Genomic DNA, 25,958 nt, shown 5'->3' on the forward strand with positions numbered 1-25,958 from the left:
CTATGTAACATGTGTCATGTCTTATATAATAGCTCAAATCCAATGACATAGAGAAGATCTTAAGAAGCCAGAGTGGGGGAGAAAACTCAGTATGTACAGAAAAGCAAAGATAAAAATAACACATTTTTTATGGAAAACAATGCAAATGAGAAAGAAAGCAAGCAACATCTTTAGAGGATTGAAAGAAAAAAGCTGTTAACCTAGTATTCTATAGCCAACAAAAGTGTCTTTAAAAAATGTAGATGACAAGATGACTACAAGTTTAAAAATGTAGATAAATGCAAAAGATCAAACTCCCACTACCAGAAATGTTAAAGGAAGTCCTTTAAGCAGGGTAGAAATGTAAGGATAGAAATCTGGGTCTACACAAAAGAATTAAGGAAACAAAAAAGGTGTTCATAATTTCATAATATATATGAAATTTTATTTTTAAATTTTTTTAAAGGATAGTTGACTGCTTAAACAAAAATATTACTAATATAATGGGGATTTATAACACATGGAACTGTAAAATGTATGCCAACAAAGTACAAAGGTTGGGGGAAGAGAAATGAAAGCATTCTATCACAAGGCTTTTATAATATATGTGCAGTGGTAAAATATACTGGAAGGTAAACTATAATCAAAAATAAATATATAGACATAATCCCTAAAGCAACCACTTAAATAAAAAAAAAAAAAACAAGGAGTCTTTGTTAAGTCAAAAAGGACACTAAATGGAATCATGAAAAATATTCAATGAATCAAAAGATGGAAAAAGAAATAATAAATGGGGGGGAGTGGAGCAAGATGGCAGAGGAGTAGGAGACCTGGATTTCGTCTGGTCTCAGGAATTCAGCTGAATAGGGATCAAACCATTCTGAATGCCTACGAACTAAACAGGAGATCGAAGAAAAGAATAGCAACAACTCTCTGAACAGAAAAGCGACCACTTTCTGGAAGGTAGGATGTGCGGAGAAGTGAATCCGAGACGATATTCGGGAGGATAGACGGTGGGGGATGGGGCCTCCATCGGCCACTTCTGGCAAGTGATAGAGCACAAAATCGGAACTTTTAGAAGTCGGCTCCACTGAGGGACGTCGCTCCAGTGGCTAAGCTGGGGGTGGAACCCTCTCAGGACAGTGTGGTCTCAGGACCCTCGGGGTCACAGAAAGACCGGGGGTATCAGAGTGGGGAAGCCAGCTGCAGAGACAGAGCCGAGGTGCGGGCTCTCAGCTCGGAGTTGTCACAAACTGTGATCAGTGACAGTAGGGCCACTGCTCCTCCAGCAGGGACCCAACAGGCAGCAGATCCGGGGAGACTCCCCTTCCTCCCCTGGGGAGAAGTGGCGCGGGAGCGCACCTCAGGGATCTGCTGGGTTTGGAGACTCCACACGGGGTCGGGTGCCAGAGATAAAAATGCTTGGTCACAGGCCGGGTGAGCACGGAGTATAGCCGGAGACCAGGGAGACGAGAGTGACTGACTGCTTTTCTCTGGGGGCGCACGGAGGAGCAGGGCCCAGACTTCTCGGCTCCTCCCTGGCGGAGATTGGGAGGCCGCTATTTTCACTCTCATCCTCCAAAGCTGTACGGAAAGCTTGCAGGGAACAAAAGCTCCCGAGAGCAAACCCGAGCAGATTGCTTAGCCCAGCCCAGCAAGGTGGGGCAATTCCACCTCCAGCAAAGACATTTGGGAACCACGGCAACAGGCCCCTCCCCCAGAAGATCAGCAAGAACAGCCAGCCAAGACCAAGTTTACCCATCAATGAGAACGGGAGAACTCCAGCACTAGGGGAATACTGCACATAGAATTCATGGCTTTTTTACCATGATTCATTAGTCTTTCAAACTTAATTTTTTTATCTGCTTTTTTTTTAATTTTTCTTTTTTCCTTTTTCAACCAACATCTTATCAATCCCTTTTTTAAAAAAACATTTCTATTTTTCATTCATAAAGTCATATTGTATCCTTTCATAGTAGTTACCCTTATTTTTGGCATATATATATATAAGTTGTTCTCTCTTTAAAATTTTGCGATACAGTTTTTTCTAACGTATCAAAATATACCCTAAATCTCTAGTGTATGGCTTTGTTCTAGGCTCCTGCCTGATCACATTCTCTCCCCCCCTTTTTTTCTTTCTTTCTTTTATTTAATCCTCTTCTTTCTTTTTTCAAACACCTTCTTATCAATTCCTTTTTTAAAATATTTTATAATTTTCATCTTTATAGTCATATTCCATCCCTTCATCGTATCAACCCTTATTTTGTACATATATAAGTCTTTCTTTCTTTAAAATTTCGGGAGGTACTTTCTTCTTACAGACCAAAATACACCCAAAATCTAGTGTGTGGCACTGATCTTTGCACCAGCCTGATCATATTTGATCATATTCTGTTTTGTTTTGTTTTGTTCCGTTTTTGTTTGTTTTTATCTTTTTCTTTTTCTTTTTTTTTTCTCTTTCTTTTCTCTTTCTTTCCCTCTTTTCCCCTGGTTTCAGGGCTTTTCTGATTTGTTTAGAGTATATTTTCTGGGGACGTTGTTAACGTGTTAGCATTTTGTTCTCCCATTCATCTATTCTCCCCTGGACAAAATGACAAGATGGAAAAAGCACCTCAACAAAGAGCAAGGGGTAGTACCATCTGCCAGGGACCTACTCAATACGGACATTACTATGATGTCGGACCTAGAGTTCAGAATCATGATTTTAAAGATACTAGCTGGGCTTGAAAAAAGCATGGACATTATTAGAGAAACCCTTTCTGGAGAAATAAAAGAACTAAAATCTAACCAAGTCGAAATCAAAAAGGCTATTAATGAGGTGCAATCAAAAATGGGGGCACTAACTGCTAGGATAAATGAGGCAGAAGAGAGAATCAGTGATATAGAAGACCAAATGATGGAAAATAAGGAAGCTGAGTAAAAGAGAGATAAACAACTACTGGATGACGAGGGCAAAATTCGAGAGATAAGTGATACGATAAGACGAAACAACATTAGAATAATTGGGATCCCAGGAGAAGAAGAAAGAGAGAGAGGGGCAGAAGGTATATTGGAGCAAATTATAGCAGAGAACTTCCCTAATGTGGGGAAGGAAACAGGCATCAAAATGAAAGAGGCACAGAGAGTCCCCCTCAAAATCAATAAAAATAGGTCAACACCCCAACATCTAAGATAAAAATTACGGGTCTCAGAGACAAAGAGAAAGTCTTGAAAGCAGCTCGGGAGAAGAGATATGTAAACTATAATGGTAGAAACATTAGATTGGCAACAGACCTATCCACAGAGACCTGGCAGGCCAGAAAGGACTGGCATGATATCTTCAGAGCACTAAATGAGAAAAATATGCAGCCAAGAATACTATATCCAGCTAGGCTGTCATTGAAAATGGAAGGAGAGATAAAAAGCTTCCAGGACAAACAAAAACTAAAGGAATTTGCAAACACGAAACCAGCCCTACAAGAAATATTGAAAGGGGTCCTCTAAGCAAAGACAGAGCCTAAAAGCAGCATAGATCAGAAAGGAACACAGACAATATACAGTAACAGTCACCTTATAGGCAATACAATGGCACTAAATTCATATCTTTCAATAGTTACCCTGAATGTAAATGGGCTCAATGCCCCAATCAAAAGACACGGGCTATCAGATTGGATTAAAAAACAAGACCCATTGATATGCTGTCTGCAAGAGATTCATTTTAGACCAAAAGACACCCCCAGATTGAAAGTGAGGGGGTGGAAAACCATTTACCATGCTGATGCACACCAAAAGAGACCTGGGGTGGCAATCCTGATGTCAGACAAATTAGATTTTAAAATAAACACTGTAATAAGAGATGAGGAAGGACACTATATCCTACTTAAAGGGTCTATCCATCAAGAAGATCTAACAATTGTAAATATCTATGCCCCTAACATGGGAGCAGCCAATTATATAAGCCAATTAATAACAAAACAATAATAGTGGGGGACTTTAACACCCCCCTCACTGAAATGGACAGATCATCTAAGCAAAAGATCAACAAGGAAATAAAGACTTTAAATGAAACACTGGACCAAATGGACTTCACAGACATATTCAGAACATTCCATCCCAAAGCAATGGAATACACATACTTCTCTAGTGCCCATGGAACATTCTCCAGAATAGGCCACATCCTAGGCCACAAATCAGGTCTCAACTGGTACCAAAAGATTGGGATTATTCCCTGCATATTTTCAGGCCACACTGCTTTGAAACTAGAACTCAATCACAAGAGGAAAGTCGGAAAGAACTCAAATACATGGAGGCTAAGGAGCATCCTACTAAACAATGAATGGGTCAACCAGGAAATTAAAAAAGAATTTAAAAAATTCATGGAAACCAATGAAAATGAAAGCACAACTGTTCAAAATCGTTGGGATGCAGCAAAGGCAGTCCTAAGAGGAAAGTATATAGCAATACAAGGCTTTCTCAAGAAACAAGAAAGGTCTCAAATACACAACCTAACCCTACACCTAAAGGAGCTAGAGAAAAAACAACAAATAAAGCCTAAACCCAGCAGGAGAAGAGAAATCATAAAGATCAGAGCAGAAATCAATGATATAGAAACCAAAAGAACAGTAGAACAGATCAACGAAACTAGGAGCTGGTTCTTTGAAAGAATTAACAAGATTGATAAACCCCTGGCCAGACTTATCCAAAAGAAAAGAGCAATGACCTAAATCAACAAAATCATGAATGAAAAAGGAGAGATCACAACCAACACCAAAGAAATACAAACAATTCTAAGAACATATTATGAGCAACTCTATGCCAGCAAATTAGATAACCTGGAAGAAATGGATGCATTCCTAGAGATGTATCAACTACCAAAATTGAACCAGGAAGAAATAGGAAATCTGAACAGACCTATAACCAGTAAGGAAATTGAAGCAGTCATCAAAAATCTCCCAACAAACAAAAGCCTAGGGCCAGATGGCTTCCCAGGGGAATTCTACTAAACATTTAAAGAAGAATTAATACCTATTCTCCTGAAACTGTTCCAAAAAATAGAAATGGAAGGAAAACTTCCAAACTCATTTTATGAGGCCACCATTACCTTGATCCCAAAACCAGACAAAGACCCCATCAAAAAGGAGAATTACAGACCAATATCCTTGATGAACATGGATGCAAAAATTCTCACCAAAATACGAGTCAATAGGATCCAACAGTACATTAAAAGGATTATTCACCACGACCAAGTGGGATTTATCCCTGGGCTGCAAGGTTGGTTCAACATCCGCAAATCAATCAACGTGATACAATACATTAACAAAAGAAAGAACAAGAATCATATGATCCTCTCAATAGATGCAGAAAAAGCATTTGACAAAGTACAGCATCCTTTCTTGATCAAAACTCTTCAGAGTATAGGGATAGAGGGTACATACCTCAATATCATAAAAGCCATCTATGAAAAACCTACAGCAAATATCATTCTCAATGGGGAAAAGCTGAGAGCTTTCCCCCTAAGGTCAGGAATGCGGCAGGGATGTCCACCATCACCACTGCTATTCAACATAGTATTAGAAGTCCTAGCCACAGCAATCAGACAACAAAAAGAAATCAAAGGCATCCAAATCGGCAAGGAGGAAGTCAAACTCTCACTCTTTACAGATGATATGATACTGTACGTGGAAAACCCAAAAGACTCCACCCCAAAACTGCTAGAACTCATACAGGAATTCAGTAAAGTAGCAGGATATAAAATCAATGCACAGAAATCAGTGGCATTCCTATACACCAACAACAAGACAGAAGAGAGACAAATCAAGGAGTCGATCCCATTTACAACTGCACCCAAAAACATAAGATACCTAGGAATAAATCTAACCAAAGAGGCAAAGGATCTGTACTCAGAAAACTATAAAATACCCATAAAGAATTTGAGGAAGACACAAAAAAATGGAAAAACGTTCCATACTCATGGATTGGAAGAACAAACATTGTGAAGATGTCAATGCTACCTAGAGCAATCTACACATTCAATGCAATCCCCATCAAAATACCATCCACTTTTTTCAGAGAAATGGAACAAATAATTCTAAAATTTGTATGGAACCAGAAAAGACCCCGAATAGCCAGAGGAATGTTGAAAAAGGAAAGCAAAGCTGGCGGCATCACAATTCCGGACTTCCAGCTCTATTACAAAGCTGTCATCATCAAGACAGTATGGTACTGGCACAAAAACAGACACATAGATCAATGGAACAGAATCGAGAGCCCAGAAATGGACCCTCAACTCTAGGGTCAACTCATCTTTGACAAAGCAGGAAAGAATGTTCAATGGAAAAAGACATTCTCTTCAACAAATGGTGTTGGGAAAATTGGACAGCCTCATGCAGAAGAATGAAACTGGACCATTTCCTTACACCACACACAAAAATAGACTCCAAATGGTTGAAAGACCTAGATGTGAGACAGGAGTCCATCAAAATCCTAAAGGAGAACACAGGCAGCAACCTCTTCGACCACAGCCGCAGCAACTTCTTCCTAGAAACATCGCCAAAGGCAAGGGAAGCAATGGCAAAAATGAACTATTGGGATTTCATCAAGATAAAAAGCTTTTGCACAGCAAAAGAAACAGTCCACAAAACCAAAAGACAATCTACAGAATGGGAGAAAATATTTGCAAGTGACATATCAGATAAAGTGCTAGTATCCAAAATCTATAAAGAACTTATCAAACTCAACACCCAAAGAACAAATAATCCAATCAAGAAATGGGCAGAAGACATGAACAGACTTTTTTCCAAAGAAGACATCCAAATGGCCAACAGACACATGAAAAAGTGCTCAACATCGCTCGGCAGAAGGGAAATCCAAGTCATAACCCCAATGAGATACCACCTCACACCAGTCAGAATGGCTAAAATTAACAAGTCAGGAAACAACAGATGTTGGCAGGGATGCGGAGAAAGGGGAACCCTCCTACACTGTTGGTGGGTATGCAAGCTGGTTCAGCCACTCTGGAAAACAGTATGGAGGTTCCTCAAACAGTTGAAAATAGAGCTACCCTACGACCCAGCAATTGCCCTACTGGGTATTTACCACAAAGATACAAATGTAGGGATCCAAAGGGATACGTGCACCCCAAAGTTTATAGCAGCAATGTCCACAATAGCCAAACTGTGGAAAGAGTCATGATGTCCATCGACAGATGAATGGATAAAGAAGAAGTGGTATATATACACAATGGAATATTATGCAGCCATCAAAAGGAATGAGATCTTGCCATTTGCAACGATGTGGATGGAACTGGAGGGTGTTATGCTGAGTGAAATAAGTCAATCAGAGGAAGACATGTATCCTATGACCTCACTGATATGAGGAATTCTTAATCTCAGGAAACAAACTGAGGGTTGCTGGAGTGGTGGGGGGTGGGAGGGATGGGGTGGCTGGGTGATAGACATTGGGGAGGGTATGTGCTATGGTGAGCCCTGTGAATTGTGCAAGACTGTTGAATCACAGATCTGTACCTCTGAAACAAATAATGCATTATATGTTAAGAGAAAAAAAGAAGAAGAAGATAGCAGGAGGGGAAGAATGAAGGCGAGTAAGTCTGAGGGAGAGACGAACCATGAGAGATGATGGACTCTGAAAAACAAACTGAGGGTTCTAGAGGGGAGGGGGTGGGGGGATCTGTTAGCCTGGTGATGCGTATTAAAGAGGGCACATTCTGCGTGGAGCACTGGGTGTTATGCACAAACAATGAATCATGGAACACTACATCAAGAACTGATGGTGTAATGTATGGTGATTAACATAACAATAAAAAATAAATTTTAAAAAGTCATTATAAATTTGAAAGGATTCAAGTCATAGGAAATATATTATCTGAGCACAATGGAATTAAATTAGGATCAATAACAAAAAAATCTCTAAAAAATCCCTAAATAGGGGCACCTAGGTGGCTCAGTTGGTTAAGTATCTGCCTTGGCTCCTATCATGATCTGAGGATCCTGGGATTGAGCCCCACATCTGGCTCCCTGCTCAGCGGAGAGCCTGCTTCTCCCTCTCCCTCTGCTACTCCCCTTCCGTGTGCTCTCTCTCTGTCAGATAAACAAATAAAATCTCTAAAAAAAAAGCTTTAAAAAATAAATAAAAATAAAAATAAATTTTAAAAGCCCTAAACATTTGGAAACTAAATTGCACATGTCTTTATACCTAATGGATCAAAGAAAGAAAACAAAAGAGAAATTAGGAAGTACTTTGAACATAATGAAATTGAGAAAACTGCATATCACTTTTTGTGGGATTCTGCTTAGGGAAGATTTATAGTACTAAATATCTATATGGAAAAAAGAAAACTCTCAAATCAATGATCTTAGCTTCTACCTTAAGTATTGAGAAAAAGAAGAGCTAATTAAACACAAGGTAAGTAGAAGATTAAAACAATAAAAACTAAAGAGAAATCAATGAACTATAAGTGAAAAGGACAGAGAAAAATCAATGAAACCAAAAACTAGTTCTTTAAGCAGATCAGTAAAATTGGTAAACCTCTAGCCAGACTGACAAGAAAAATGAGAGAAGTGACACAAATATACTCAGTGTCATTAATCATCATGGAAACACAAAATAAAACCACCCTGAGATACCATTATATCCCTATCATAATGACTAAACTTCAAAAGCCTGCCCATATCAAGTATTGATGAGAAAGAGTAACAGCTGGAAATAAAACACTGCTATTAGGGATATAAAAGGGCACAACCACTTTGAAAAAGAGTTTGACCATTTCTTCGAAAGTTACGCATATACTTGTCATATGATCTAGTCATTCCACTCCTAGGCATTTCCTCGAGATAGAAATGAAAGCATATGTCCACACAAAGATTAGGAAACAAAATTCACAGCAGCTTTGTTTGTAACAGCTCAAAACTGGACACAACCCAAATGTCCATCAATAAGTGAGTGGATATTCAAACTGTGATATAGTCATTCAAATGGAATACTACTCAGCAATAAAAAAGGGTGAACTATTAATACATGCAAAACATAGATGAAGCTAAAAATAATTATACTGAATAAAAGAAGCCAGGGCCGGAAAAAGAAAACAAATTATATGATTATGTTTATATAAAATTCTAGAAACTCAAGCTAATTAATATACAGTAACAGCAGGTTAGTGGTTGCCTAGACAAAGGGAATGAGGTCAGAAAAGATGGATTACAAGAAAATTTGGGGGGATAGCAAATATGTTCCTAGTCTTGAATGTGGTGATACCTGCACAGGGGTATACATACTTAAGTCAAGACTCATCAAATCGTATACTTAAAATATATGCAATCCATTGTATGTCAACTGTACCTCAATTAAGCTGTTTAAAAGATTAATGGGCAAATATGAGTAAATACATACATAAATGAAAAGTTGGTTTCTTACCAGTCATTCACATTAATCAAGATAGGAAACATTAATTTATTTGGAGCTTGGTAAAAACATCAGTGAAGACAAAAAGGATCCATTTGAATTCATTTTATTTTATCTAAAATTAACCTAGAATATCCCACACAGTTTTTTTCATAAACTCATTAAGAAAACAAGATACTGTGTTTCCAACAAATTACATACAATACATACATGCAAACAAAAAATCAGTGTAGGTCTTTCTCTTGCTACTATCTATAATTCTAGATCTATGATAATTATAGTTTTGATATTTATTCTGCACAGTGTAAATTTTGATGCACTTTGGTCTCAGATTTTCCACGATCAAATGAGAATACATTTGTATGACTTAAGATCTTTCCATTTGTGGTTCAGTTTGAACAAGATCGAGAAGTTCTGATCCCTTCTGCCCAAGCTCTGAGAAAACAGAGGTTACACTGTGGTAGTGTGTTCATGGGGGAGCTGCACCCAATACATGTTACAGTCCTAATTTGTTCCAGCTACAGTTGTAATTCTGCTCTGAAATTCAGTGCGTGAAAAATGGAAAAAGATTAGGCTGCTGGAGAGGGGGATAAAGTAGGCTACATCTGATTCTAGGATTTTTATTTCAAACAAAATAAAAAAATGCATGAGATTCCTCAGGTTTTTTTTTTAATTCTGCTTGCTTTCCTAGGTGGAATAATAATCCCCTTTTCTGCCTTGCAATCTTTCCAAATACTCTACACATTAAAAAATATTCTTCACAGACTCTACACATTAAAAAATATTCTTCAACTAAAGTAATTAGGCCAAATATCATTTTAACATACAAAGTCTTTGAAATATATAACACACAAAGAAATTCAGGTTTATGTGGTTCAAGTGCCTCATAGTTTTTTGAGTTTTATGCTCTTTACCAAGAGCAAGTCTTCAGTTGGTCTGTAAATTGGCATGTCTACTATGTTTATAGATATTTGAAAATGTGTATCTTCAACATTTAATGCCTGTACTCTTATTTATAAATATTCTTTGCTTCAAAAATTTTTCAAAATGGTCACAAAAATTATGTTGGAAATATGAGTTTTTTATAGATTTGCCTTGTCTGCATAAGGGCATTCTTTAATTGTTTATAACCACATTTACGTATTTGTCTCTCTTCACCCCCAAACTCTAAAACAGAAAAAATGTCACAGCAAAGAGCTCAAAGACTTTGAAATCCGAGAGTCCAGCACATATTGAGCACTCCAAAAAACTAGAGCCACCTTTAAACTACAAAAATTTTAGGACAGGGCCCAATGATTATCTCATTATCTCATTATATAGGAACAGAACTACAATGTGTCCTAACAGGAATGGAATACTTGAAAATTATTATTTGACCAAAAGGAATATTTCTTAGAAAGGCAGAGAAAGCCTAAAAAGAATAATATAATTACAGTGAAAAGGCCTAGCTTAAATTCCACATTTGGCATCTTAATTAAATAACCAATTCTGGTTGGTTATTTCATTCTACTGATCATGTCATAATCTATGAAATGGACATGACCTGTGTCAGTGGGAAATTCTTGGTGAATCCGTACTGAGAGATGAAATTAAAGATACTGTCTGTAAAAATGTTTTCTATACTTTCATCTGTCTGATAGTACAAGATTCCATTCACTGAAGGAGAAGTCATAAAATTGAGTGATATCTCTCAATATATCAGTCCCTAACAGTCATGTCTTTCTCTCTAATGATTAATATATAGAGCAAATTGGGTCTACATGGCATTAATTGCATTAGAAACTGAAGTGCAAAGTTAAAAGCGCATGAGGATTCCAAGAGCAGCTAGAGACCCAATGAGAACCCTATATCCACTTATAGAAAACCAGTGCTGAAAAGCATCTTACAGGTGACCACTGAAACCTATCTTGAAGTTTGCTTTAATTTTTTTCCAAGCAGATGTTCATAATCCTTTAAAGATTCTTTCGTCCATTTCACAGGTCCCCTGTTATGGCTGGAGGTCTCTTTGCCGTGGATCGAAAATGGTTTTGGGAGTTGGGTGGCTATGACCCAGGTTTAGAAATCTGGGGAGGAGAACAATACGAAATCTCTTTTAAGGTAAGTTACCAAGACCCTCTTCACACATTGTCTACATAATTTTGGTGAGTCCCGTAGAGTTGTCATCATTCCGCCTCGCAACCTGTGCTGTAAAACGACAACAAAAATAGCTATGTCACCTTTCTAAGTCAGCTTTTGGATGAGAGAAGCTGCTTCCTTCTGATGTTTCAGCGAGATGTAGCCAGGCCATAAAAGAAATGCATAAGAGAAATCATTCAAAATCCCATTTGCAGGCAGAAAACTTCGTGCGTCAACAGGGCTACTGCCCCACCAACAAAGCTTTCCTTCCGTGGCTCTTAGACCGTACAGAGAAAATAATTAAGACAAAAGAAATTCGGTTACTGGAGTTTTTACCTTTTGTATTTATTTTTGAAATAATGGTTCATGTTTTGATTATAACCATTATTCCAAAATTTCAATAACAGAAGAGTAACCTAAAATATGAATAACAAATTAAGGCTATTTTTCATATAATTCCATAATATGTGAATTTTTTACGTCTTTTCATTGGAAATGGCCCAGGTCTCTACTTGCTTTGATCAGAAATACTCAGCAAGGGGCGCCTGAGTGGCTCAGTCCTTAAGCGTCTGCCTTTGGCTCAGGTCGTGATCCCAGGGTCTTGGGATCGAGCCCCGCATCAGGCTCCCTGCTCCACAGGGGGCCTGCTTCTCCCTCTCCCACTCTCCCTGCTTGTGTTCCCTCTTTCGCTGTATCTCTCTCTGTCAATTAAATAAATAAAATCTTAAAAAAATAAATAATAAAATAAAATGCCAATCTTATAGAAAAAAGAAATACTTAGCAAAATTATACATACATATGATGGAATTCAAATTTCAGGGTTAATGAATGGAAGGAATTCACCACAACATGTGAAGACCAAACAAGCAAAGCAAAATAAACTGTGTGAAAGGTTGTACTCCAAACCTCCAAGGTGGTTTTTGGGCTTTTTTTGGAAAAAGCAGTCTCATAAAGGAGAAGAAATTCATTCTCTTTTTTTCTTTATCATTGTCACTATTTATACAGAAGATAGATTGATGTTGTAAGATTTATCATACAGAAATCTCTTACTAAATAAATCATTTTTTCCTAATTACTTCCATTATAAAATCAAACCAATTTCTGCTGAGGAAAAAAAAAGTATCCTGAATACAATAACAATCAAACTTAAGAATCCAGCTAAACTCTTTGAATTTATGCATAGAAAGAAAATGATAAAGCTGATCTTCATAAAACTGTGACAGCTATATTCAATATGTTGACAAAAATGTTGTGCTGTCCTCACAGTGTCAAAAATAAATATCTTTAAGGAAAAACTCAGGAGGCATGATTGCAGGCTTCAGGCCATCTAGAAGTTTCCATCTCACTCTGCTGGCAGTAGTCCCTGAAATACCATTTAGTAAATTCATGCTCTTTTTCATCATCGTTCAAACACATTTAATCTCACATCTAAAGTACTTTTCTAAAATCTTTTTGTGGATATATGATTTTAAATCCTTAAATTTACCAATTTTGTTTGTTTGTTTCTCTGTGATAGTAATAGTTTCACACTTACCACAATGTATATGACAGAAGGTAGTTTAATAGTAGTAATGATGACAAAACTACATTTACTTATTGGTATGTGCCAGAGGCTGAGCTAAATGCTTTATATACATTATCTAATTTAAAGACATGACTAAGAGGTAGGTGTTATTCCATTTGAATAAACTAAGTGAATAAACTGAGACTTAACGTTTTAAAGATTTTACATTAAAAATTGTTTTAAAATTAAAGATTACCCACTCTAAGGGGGTAACGTAAATTACCTAGTGCTGCTTTGGGATTAAAATGCTCCATTTCTGCTTAACTGCAGAGAGTACAGAACCAATACTACCAGTACCATTCTTGAGTTCATTGTGAACTCTTTGATCTCTACATAAAGTTTCCTCTCATTGAAAAGGCAAGGATCTTCCTTACTGCCAATAGCATGACAGCAAATTTACTGCTGACCCTGGCAAAATAACTCTGATTATCAGACATGGCTCAAAGCTAGATGCAAAGTTTGCTATAACACCTTCAACTGGAAAAAGAGAGTATTACATTTGACACCAGCATTAAGAAAAAAAAATGACATTGCTATATCTGCAATATCTTCAGAATTCAAGAAATACTTTTTACTTTCCACTGTTCAAGATTTCTTTTTCTTAAATACTGTTAATTCACAGATTCTTTAAGTTTAAAATTTTATTAAAAACATTTCTAATAAGCAGGAGATACCTGGCTTTGAATAACGAGCTGGACGATGGATAAAATTGCTATGGAAAGTCTGGAGGACTTGCCCAATATACATTTGCATTCTAAATCACAGAAGCATTTCTTAAACAAACATAGACCTGCATCTCTCATTTCTGTGTCACTTGTAGCTATCACACCTCTTCTGGGTGACCTGAGATTTTATTACTCCATTTCCTATTTTTCACTTATCTGTCATTCTGAAGGATATAATTGGAATACAGCCCTGTCGTCTTTGTCTAGAAACCATGGCAACAGTGCGGGAAGTTCAGGACTAAATTGCCCCAGGTTGTTTGGTTGGAATGACAGATTCTTTGGCAACAGCTATTTCTTACAGGGACCCAGTTCAGACATATCCCTTCATTCTTCTTGCTACTGTGTGCTGACCTTGGGGTTCCTGTCCCTCCCTATTAGTATTTGTAACATGAAGGGGACAAACTTACACAGGCTTTGGTAGAATTGGCACTGAAGCAAGAAGAATTTTCTCATTAATTCTTGTGAAAGGAATCAAAAGAGTTGTACACACCTAGTTCTGTGAAATAGTATTTAAAATAAAAGAAAAATCAAACATCTGCATCCCGGGACATATTCCATAGATTATGATTAATTTTGCAGGGCAAAGCACTGTAAAATATACACTGGCCAGCACTTGAGATTCAGGAAATATATATGGATAACTAAGAGTTTACAAGTCTATTTCACACCTTAATATAGAAATTGTTTTAAGTGTTGAAACTTAAACTCCTATTCAAAAGATTTCTATCTATGGTCATTATCAGGCATCATTCCTTGCTGTCTACTCTTTAATCAAAGAATCATTTTACCACAGTTTATGACAAGGCTCCATCGCTAAATAAACTATTTCTAGAAAATTCTGCTTTACATTAAGGGCTTAGTTTTTGGTCAAACATTTTTTGGTTAAGAGTGCTCCTCAATTTTCTTTCTCTGTAAATTTCTTTCCTTTTTCTAACATCTGATTAGATGAGTAGATTTCGTGCCATAACATAAAAGCCAACAAAAGTGTAATTTTCAGGAGGCAGTTGAGGAAAAGAGCTCTCTAGAGAAATTATCTGTGTGCCCAGTCTTCAGCCTCTTTCAGTATGAATCTGAACTCCTGAATGGCCCAGAATTATCCAGCTGTCCTTCAAACGTTGCTAGGTTAGCCAGCTGCTAGGGAGGAGAAAGCAGCATTCAGTCAGTTGTTCAACAAGCTTTTATTGAGCATCTAATTTATTCCAGGCCTTGTTCCAGGTACTCAATTTGGAATTGCACCTGGAAACAAAGAGGAACCCAAAACAGACTGCATGGTGTGGCATAAAAGAGATAACCCACACCTTTAAACATTGTCTATCATTTAACTTATTGAAATAATATTAAACCTTTATGAATCTGATTTTTCCGAGTGCCTTTTTACACGCATTCCCCAAAAATAAAACTCCAAATGTTAGCATTTTCAAAAGATCTGTCCTTCAATTACAGAAAACTCTTCTCAGAAAATAAAAATGAGCAATACACACTAATTAGGCACCCACAAGAAATTTAGGAGGAAACCTAGGGACTCCATCCCATCACATTCTCTGACACGAGATATAAAGCTTAGACCCAGGTAGAAGAGCATTAACTTTGGTCTGGGCTTTCCCTTTCCCACCCTTAGGGGCTTATCAACATGGTCCCACATTGATCCAGCATTTCTTGGCCATCTGTAATCAGGAAAGGGGCCTTGACCACTAGCCTCAGCTGTGCAGACACATGCCAGGCTCCAGGTGAAATGACTATGGCTACCTTATGTCCTAGAATGAATCTAACAAACCTGGGAGCACCTAAGCCTGCTTCAAAACCACTCTAAGGGGGTAACACACTACACAATCACCTTTGTTATGTGCTGTCAACCTTCCCAAATGTTGAGTTTAAGATTCAGACATTTGAGGATATTTTGCATCTCACAACCCTTCAGCCCTTTTCAGTCATTAATTCATTCAACAAACATTTATTTATTAATTACAATGTGCCAACTCTTGGCTAAGCTCTTGAGATGCAAGGATAAATGTGAGAAGATTCAATTCACCGCAATTACTCATCCTTAGTATTGTTTGGAATATATTTTATTTCCATATCACAGTAATAATTCAGGACATATGCAATAGCCTGTTCGCTAGCCTCCCTGGCTATATTCTTTCTCCTCTTTCAACCTATATCCACATTCATTTATTCCCTAAGTTGCTTTATTCTCCTCTCCTAAAAATTCAGTTCCTCCTAATTACCACACAAATCAAATGGATGTACTGAAACATTAACCATGACACTTTGCATCAATTATCTGCTTCACCTGTCTGAATTTACACAGCAAACCAACTTAGTGTTTTTCTGCTCTTTCCAGAGATAGAAACTCATACTTCCATGTCTATTCCTATTTATTGCAGAGATTTTAACTAACCAGTCAGACTTTGTTCCTGAGAAATTTGTTTATTCTCTCTACAAATATTAATCAGCAACCTTCACTGTGAGTCTATGTACCATGCAAGCTAGGCTCTGCAGAAAAAGGCCAAAAGGAAGCCCAGTAGAAGTTCTTGGATCAAGTATAACTGAGATGAGTATTTCATCCATTAAAAATAAACATCAATTAAAGCAGGAAAGCAAAAAAAACCTACATTAAAAATTCCCTCTAAAGTAGTACATATAAATGTGCATTTATTTGCCTTTCTAATGCAAGAGAGGTCAAAGCTTTTCCTTCTGCTGGATCCATAGATTGGAGTAAAAGTAGAGGTCAAGAACCAAATCCATACTGCATTTGCTATGAGTTCCAGTTTGGTTTCCTATCAGTGGAATGAGAACTTAAAGACACTTGGAAACTATCTTAATATGGTAACAGAATCCTTTTAGTTATTTTCATGATTTTGCCCAATCTTTTATTGTTACTCCGTCCATACCTAATATGACAACAAATATTTTAAATAACGACTCAGTCCTTCCAAACTCTTCAAATTTATTTATTTCCTGTTTTCATAACCATATTTCATCAGTTTAAGTGATATTTAATTAAATTACATAATTACAAATTTTTTTAAGCTAGAATAATCACATAAAAACAAAGACATTGCCTTCAAGTAAGCATGTAACTTCACTACTAGGAGCAATAGATTCCAGGTGTATTCAAAGTAACCTATATTCAGTACAGGTTCGCCATAGTATGAACACCATTCACTACATTTGCAGAAGGCACAGGGCGATGGTTAATACATTGAATTGATTGAACAGAGATTCCATCTGTGCTGTCAGAAACTTTCAATCTAATAAGAGAAAAACTCATGCAGCAGAGGCAGGTGTGTTGCTACCTCTGCAAAGAGGTAACTTTCTGACTTATTCAGTTCAGGTCGGGTGAGGCTCTTCTTTCCAGTCTTCACCCCCACCGGGTGCCACAGTGCCCCGACCTAAGGATGGTTGCCCGAGGATGTTGAATGGCCAGTGTCTTACAGTGATGAGTTCTTGCTCTCTGCACCCTGCTCCTACAGACCAGTGCCCTCTCCTGTTTTTTCCTTGTCACTTCCTTTCCTTTCCCAAACCCAGTCTTGCGTAGTCTCTGTAAAATGGCAAAAAAAAAAAAAATTCAGTCCTGAAATAAGCCTCTGGGGTTTCTTTGAATCTTTGTTTCTACTTTGGTGTGGCTAGGGAAGAAAATGCTCCTGGAGTAAAAAAGAGAAAATAGAAAACACATTCAGCATAACAAGACAGGTACTTCAAGTTATAATCCTGCCACACACAACTAAATATATACATTTTAAAGTAACTACAATATGTCTGAGGTTTTAATAGACAGCATCCTGCGTGTTTTGTGGGGGTTTTTTAATCCCTTTGTGACTTGTAAAATCTTTACATGGAGCTACCTGTGTTCCAAAGTTCTGGGCATTCTATTCTTCCTGTGGTGATAGTAACTATTACTTGGTGCCTTAACAAGAAAAAGTAATGAGTTAGCACTTAAAGGTCACTGAATTTAATTTCTTATGCTATTCAACACTAATGCAAGGTAAAAATATAACTTCTATTTCATAATTGCAAAAACAGGTCATTGCCTAGTTAATATCAAAGCAAGGATTAGAATTCGGGTTTGCTCTCAAAACCATTAGCCTAATTTCTCTTAGCTAGAAAAATAGAAGACTTTATGCCTTTGGTTAAAAAAAAAAAAGTGGCTACCATCACTCTCTGGAACCACTTGAAAAAGGAAATGCAATCTCTTCCTATCTGGTTTTTATTAAATAGGAGGCTGACAACTCTTGTTATGATTTAATATAAAATTTAATTTTTTACTATCTTCAAAATGCAATATTCAATAAGAATTGAATATACACAATAGGGACTAATCATTGATTATAAAACATTCAGTTCTTTACTCAAACAAGATAACAGCCATTAAGTTGGAATTGTTATAGCTCAGTAAACTATATATTCTAGAGCTTAACCTCATTACAGAGCTTCTCAAACAAATGTGAATATTATTTATTAGTGTTGAAACAATCAAAATTATAGCCCCATAAAATTAGCTAAATTTTAAGTTTCCCTATGTGGTACATAGCCACCAAAAAAAGTTTTAAGTAAACTTATACTTCAACAATTGAATGTTCTACAATTACAGTAGATTTACAGCTTTAAAATAAAAAAAGATCTTCTCTTTGAGATCACTCAAAAAAGGAGAACAAGAAACAGAAAAAAAAATACTTTTTTTTAAGATTTTATTTATTTATTTATTTGACAGAAAGAGACACAGCAAGAGAGGGAACACAAGCAGGGGGAGTGGGAGAGGGAGAAGCAGGCTCCCAGCCGAGCAGAGAGCCAGATGCGGGGCTCGGTTCCAGGACACTGGGATCATGACCTGAGCCGAAGGCAGACACTTAACCACTGAGCCACCCAGGAGCCCCAACAAAATATTAACTTTATCCTTGACAAATTATCAGATATCTTACCCCCAACAACAATGTATGAAGAAGGTTGTCATATGCAGTAAAACTGTTTTAAATGATGATAAAACAAGAGAATGGGAAGATGGAATGACCACAGCTACAAATCTCACTTGAAGCCAGCAGATCTCAATTCCCCAAAGTAATTGGCTCATCCTCACAGGGGAAACCTACAACACATGACTGAAACAGTGGCAACAGGTGTGGTTGCTGGTGGCCAGGGCTTCCCTTGATTGAGTTTGGCATAGAAGAGAAGCAGCAAATGGGAGGTTGGGGACAATTCTAAAAGAGGTATTAGATAGACAAGCCATATTTGCAAGAAGCAGGCTGTTATTGAGGCAGAATGGAGGAAAGATCCCTGATATGATGAACAACCTTGCAGTGGCCAGTTTCTGCTGGATGTGGACAAATACAGGCTAAACTAATTCACTCACACACAAATTTTGTGTCATGAAGTGAATACCTACTCTAATTGGTAAGAATTCTTCCTATTCTAAGATGAGTAATAATAATTTTTAAAGAAAACAGCACATAAAAATACTATTTAAAAAAAGGACCAGGAAAAATGAAAAAAGGTTACCAAAATAATGTTGCTATACACTGCTATAAAATTTTTTTAAATGTTAATGAAGTCATTGATTCTGCAAAACAATATTAAATGCTGAACTTTATGAGATTAGGCAAAACATCAAAAGGTAAAAGAAAGAGATGGGGGAAAAAAAGTAGCAGCAGCCAGGATAAAATGAAAAAGAAAACCATTACCAAAATGAAGGTCATACTGAAAGCAACACAAAGGAGAAGAGGGGGGCGCCTGGGTGGCTCAGTCAGTTAAGCTTCTGCCTTTGGCTCAGGTCATGATCCCGTAGTCATGAGATCGAGTCCCACATCGGGCTCCTTGCTCAGCGGGGAGTCTGCTTCTCCCTGTGACCCTACCCTCTCTTGTGCTTTCTCTCCCTCTCTCTCTCTCTCAAATAAATAAAAATCTTAAAAAAAAAAAAAAGGAGAAGGGGTAGGCTGAAAACAGAGGGACATGGAGGATAGCATTGAGAAAAAGGAACAAAATGAAATTAAAATCAACAAAGGTAAAAAGTAATGGACTGAAATATATGGAAAGTGTAGGAGCTCATCTTAGTGCTCATATTAGGAAAAAATATTCAAATTAAAATACTGTAAATCAAAACCTAGGAGATACGGCTACAGCAGTGATCAGAAGAAAAATTAGATTCTTCAGTTCTTGTATCAACATAAAAAGAAAGAATAAAAATAAGCAAATTTAAACATCCAAATCCAGTTTGCAAATGAAAAAGGAAATAAGCCTAAAGAAATAAAGATGAAAGATTAATAAACATAAAAAGAGAAAGTAATGATTTAGAAAACCAAAAACTGATAGTGTAAGGATTAGTTCTTTACCACCAAAAATAGATAATTAATAAGAGACAGATTAATTGGGCACCTGGGTGGCTCAGTTGGTTAAGCAACTGCCTTCGGCTCAGGTCATGATCCTGAAGTCTCAGGATCAAGTCCCACATCGGACTCCCTGCTCAGCGGGGAGTCTGCTTCTCCCTCTGACCTTCCCCCCTCTCATGTACTCTCTCTCTCTCATTCTCTCTCTCAAATAAATAAATAAAATCTTTTTAAAAAAAGAGACAGATTAATTAGAAAAATGTCATTTAAAAAAAACTGACCATTAAAAAAGAAAGAAAATAATACACAAAATATGAAACAATAATGGGAAAGTGCACGAATTTAGAAAAAATTTAAATAATTCTAAGAGATTATTCAGCTCAATTCTAGACAAATAAGGTTAAGATTGTGGGTGAAATGGATGATATTCAATAAAGTGCAAATGACAAAAATAATGTCCAAAAAGAAAAAAAAAATCTGAACTGACTATATTCCTTTTCTGTTGCTACATAACAAATTACCACAAACTTAGTGGCTTTAAAACACAATTTTCTCACAGCGTCTGGGTCGGAAGTCCAGGATATTTCAATGGAGGTTCTTGCTAAGGATCTTACAAGGCTGAAATCAAATTTTCAGCCAGCTCTGTTCTTATTCACAGGCTCAGCTAAGAAAAGATCTGTGTTCAGGTTCCCTCAGGTTGTTGGCAGAATCCACTTCTTTGTGGTTGTGGGACTGAACTCCCCACTGCGCTGGCTGTCATTTGGATACCATGCGGCCCCCTCTGAAACCCTCTCACAACATGGTAGCTTACTTTTTCAAGGCCACCAGTAGAATTTCTCTCATATTTAAAATCTTCCTATCCTTTCCCTCAGTCCTTTTTAGAACTCAGGTGTTAGGTTAGACCGCCCCCCCAGGATAATCTCCCTTTGATTAACTCAAGGTCAACTAAATTGGGACAATAATCCTATCTGCAAAATCCTTTCATCTTTGTCTCATAATGTCACCTAATTACAAATGTGAAATTCATCATGGTCACAGTTTCTCCCACACACAAAGGGAGATTATACAAGGGCACATATACCATGGTGTAGGATTTTGGGGAAGACCAGGAGCATCTCAGATTCTGCCTATCATGCTGCCCAATGACCATAGAAAAAATAGAGAAAATCATCAAAGTGCTATCCCCTCCAAAAAATAAAGAACCAAATGCTATCAGTTTCTTACAAGTCTTTAAAGAACCGTACTGCAATGTTTTCCAAAAACTGTTCTTTATATTTTTAAGATGATTTATTTATTTATTTATTTGATAGAGAGATCATGAGTAGGGGGAGGGGTAGAAGGAGAAGCAGGCTCCCTGCTGAGCAGGGAGCCCAATGCAGGACTCGACCCCAGGACCCCAGGATCATGACCTGAGCCGAAGGCAGACACTTAACAGACTGAGCCACCCAGGCATCCGTCTGAGCCACCAAGGCACCCCAAAAACTGTTCTTTAATATTAGCAAAGAAAGAAATCTTTCCAATTGGTTATAAAACCAATATGTAATATCAATGCATAATATTGATAGCAAATTCTGACCAAGATAGCACAAAATGATAGAAAAGTATACATATTTTACTTGTAAATTCCAACATTAAAAAAATAACAATAAAAGATCACACAATAAAATAGCTATTCAAAGGTCAATATACCAAAATAAGTGCAGCTTTGATGGATATGTCTCAGTTTTGGGACATGTATTAACATAGTTCACCTTAATAGTAAATTATAAAGGTGATAGTCATCTCCACAGGTAATATAGAGGCATTTGATAAACTTTGTAATCCACCTTTGAACAAAATACTTAATACTTGGCAAAATTAAATATAAATATATATTTGTATAATGGCTATAACTCAACTCAAAAACCATCAGCTAGCTTAAAGAGAAGCCTATAGGAATTAAATTACTATTTAATGTCACTTAATATTATTCTGGAGATAGTAGGCAATTCCATTAGACAAGAAATGATATAAGACATAAAAATTGGAAGGGAGGAGTGAAATTTTTCATTAACTGCAGATAATATCGCCCTATACGTACCTGAACAATGCAAGGGAAATCAACTTAAAAACTACTGCAAACACAAACAATGAATCATGGAACACTACATCAAGAACTAATGATGTAATGTATGGTGATTAACATAACAATAAAAAAATTTTTGAAAAAACTACTGCAAACAAAGAAGAAATTTAGTAAGTTGCCTAGGTGAAATGTTTATGTGGGGTGTGTGTGTAAATATATAGGAAACAATAGCCTTTACATGTAGAAACAACAACCCCAAAAGAAGACATCATTTACAGTAGTAGGGGGAAAAACAGCTAGGAGTAAACTTAAGAAATGTCCTAGACCTCATGAAGAAAGATTATAATGCTGCTGAGGGACACACAAGACTTGAATACATGAAAATTCATAAAGAAGATAATCCTCCCCAAGCATGCTTATAAAAGTGGTAACATGAATTTTATTGGGGGGTGGCTAGACACACTGCTTCTACTTCATAACATGAAACAGAGGAATAGAATAGTAAGAAAAGTTCTGGGGAAGCAATGATCGGGAGTTAACCATACCTGATAATAAAATACAAAACAAAATTTGAATGAATAGACAGATATCTTTGGCACAGAATTTAAATAAATCCAGATAAATATGGGAATTTAGTATAAGATACACTTAACACTTCAAATCAAGAGGAAAATAGTTGATTTCTTAGTAAATAGTATAGGACAACTACTCCTTTGGAGAAAAATAAATTAAGTTGAATCCCTATATGACACTTCATACAAAAATAGATCCCAAGAAGATAAACCATTTTAAATATTAAAAATGAAAATATATAAGAACTACAAAAATCCTGGAAGAACTGGAATGAGGAAAGCCTCCTAAGTGTGACTTTAAAAAAACAAATAAAAAATCCACTATAAACAACGAAAGGAAAGATTAATTCATCCACGTAAAAATTATGTACGGAAGAAACACACAAAAGTCGAACGGCAATCTGAGTAAAATTATTTGCAACTAATACCCTTTAATACATAAAGACCAACTACAAATCAATAAGATTAAATAGTTTTGGAAAGCAAAATAGAAAAAAAATATTGGGACAGCTCACAGAAAAGGACATATAAATGACTCCTAAATATCAAAAGTTAAGAAAAATGCAAATTAGAACTATAGTGATATATTTTTACCTATTAGATTGGCAATAATCTAATACTTTGATAACACCTATTAGATTGGCAACAATCTAAAATATTGACAGGGTGTAGGAGAAGAGACAGACACTCTCAAACATGGCCAATTACAGTAGTAAAACATTGTATGCCCTCTACGGGGAGCAATTAGAATATATTCTACAAAATTTTCATTGTGCATCTGTGTTGGCTCAATTTCATTTCTAGTCACATAACACACAGCAAGACTCCCACCTGTGAGAAATGACACACATCCAGGGATATTTATCTCAATCTTGTTTTTATTGATGAAAAAAATGGAAAACTAAAATATGTGTCAATAAGAGACTGATTAAATTAACTATCATCCAGTGACAATGTGGCCTTTAAAAAGAATGCAACAGCTTTATTTTTACTATTATAGAACAGTATCCAAACCTATTGCTAAGTGAAAAAAGCAAGGTACAGAAAATATGTACAAAAATTAAATAAGGGAAGATAAATTTTATTTATATTTAATAAATCGTATATATAAATATATAATTATATAATATAAAATATAGTATATATGTAAGTACTTATAAAATTACAATATGTAGGGGCACCTGGGTGGCTCAGTCAGTTAAGCATCTGCCTTCGGCTCAGGTCATGATCCCAGAGTCCTGGGATTGAGCTCCGTATCGGGTTCCCCTCCTCAGTGAGGAGCCTGCTTCTCCCTCTCTCTTCCCTCTGCTGCCACTCCCCCTACTTGTGCTCTCTCTCTCTGTCAAATAAATAAAATCTTTAAAAATAAATAAATAAAAATAAAAATGATAAAATTACAATATGTAGTTTCATATGCAGACAACATTCATAGACGTATTCATATATCCAGCAAATATTTATTGAAAGCCTACTATGTGCCAGACCCTGAGACTATAATAATCAACAAGAATGACAAGTTTTCTATCTCATGGGATGCAGTGTGAGGAGAGACAGATTATAAATAAATAAGAGAATAAATAAGCAAGATAATTTCTGACATTTGTAAATGCTAAAAGGAAACAAACCAACCAATATTACAAAGAGTCTCAGAATAGAGATGGTTATATTTGACTGGCATAATGTTTTAAAAATATTCGCATCTATGTGCCGAGGTGGGGGGATGGGGTGGATGGGCTGCACTGTTTACAGGTCCCCCATGTCTACCATATTAAACCTGATACCTGACTGGGTACTCATAGATGGTCTCTTTGGGCTTTTACAGGCCCCTGGCTCTGCTATCCTCTTAGCAGAAAGGGTTTAGATTGGGTGGTCAGAGCTTGGGTGGTATCGGGGTGAGCATAGATTGGGTGGTCAGAAAGACCTTTAAAATACATCCAAATCTGCATTAATATGTTAATATATATTTACATGGATATCAGGATTCTTTAAATACAAACTCTAGAGACAAATCCCAGATACAGATAGGCGAAAATTTCTAAGCTAAAGCAAAGACTTGGGTCTACTAGAAAACCCTTGGGCAAAGAGAATCTGCAATTCACTCTGTGTTCTCAGCCTTGGCTTCCCTTCCATGGGTCTGGACCCCAGGGAGCTTCATTTCCCTCTCACCCTCTCTCCTCCAGCCTTGAACGTCTTTTAGACAGCTGCATCATACCACTATCTGCAGCAAATATTTCATGTATTACATGACTCACAGATTCATGGAAGAAATCACAAAATAATGACACACCAGCATCCCAAAGAGGATTTCTCCCCCCAGACCCCTGTCCCCCAGTTCCCATGCTTGCTAATCTCCCTAACCTTGGTTCCCAGCACTAACATCTAGTACACCAGTGAAGAAGCTATACTTTTAATTAATAAGCATTTCTTACTTTCTCCACAGTTGTCTGAAAACACAAAAAACTCCAAAGGTGTTTAATTTATACTCCTAAAATAATTTATTTGCCTCCCTAGAAGGTACAACTCATTCCCATTTTAGAAATGTACTCTTTTTCCCTTAAGCCATCTCTATATAAACTATCTTGATGATGCTTTGTACAAATGGTTTTGTTAGATATAAATTCAGCCTTATAAAATGTGCTCATTAGAAATCCTTTTTATGCCAAGGATAATTCTAAAATATTTTATATACCTTCTCGTTGATTTTATGAGACAGTATATTAGAGGTCTCTTCTTACTTTTGAACAAAGTACCTCAAAGCATAGTGGCAGTTTGTATCTAAAATGTTAACAGAAGCCTTTTTATGGCACACTATACCTTCAGATACAAAAAAAAAAAACTATCTGGAGTTGTTCCTATGGGGTTTTTTCCCTACAATATTTAGCCTAGGTGACATAAAAATAACCATTTTAATTCAACATGCACAGAATTGATCTTCCAAAGAAAATATTAAAATGACTCTAAACCCATTCAGAAACTCAAAGATAAACAGAAACAGCTGTTAAATGTCTCACAAGCCAGTCTGAGATTCATTTCAATTACCCAACAAAAGATACCTCAGGTGTAACAGAGCATTTTCAAGTTAAATTTTATGTCCATTAGATATAAGCCTAGCAGCAAGTCTCAATTCCTCCCAGTTGTTACTTCCTTTATGTCTGATGGCATTTTCCTAATTCCCTGTTTAATTTTATTTTAGCTTGTATAGACAGTTGTAAAGTGAGCAAAATA

The 25,958-nt window shown here is 36.6% G+C and overlaps 1 protein-coding gene across 1 annotated transcript in view; it reads left to right on the forward strand.

The window, feature by feature from the left end:
• GALNTL6 (polypeptide N-acetylgalactosaminyltransferase like 6) overlaps positions 1–25,958 on the forward strand; it is a 1,216,700-nt gene that overhangs the window by 1,102,097 nt on the left and 88,645 nt on the right. Inside the window, exon 8 of the mRNA XM_027600276.2 lies at positions 11,355–11,472. Coding sequence (XP_027456077.1) covers positions 11,355–11,472 — 118 coding nt within the window. The remainder of the gene's footprint in view (positions 1–11,354; positions 11,473–25,958) is intronic.

The sequence above is a fragment of the Zalophus californianus genome, chromosome 2 (assembly GCF_009762305.2).
Source record: "Zalophus californianus isolate mZalCal1 chromosome 2, mZalCal1.pri.v2, whole genome shotgun sequence".
In the NCBI taxonomy this organism is placed as follows: domain Eukaryota; kingdom Metazoa; phylum Chordata; class Mammalia; order Carnivora; family Otariidae; genus Zalophus; species Zalophus californianus.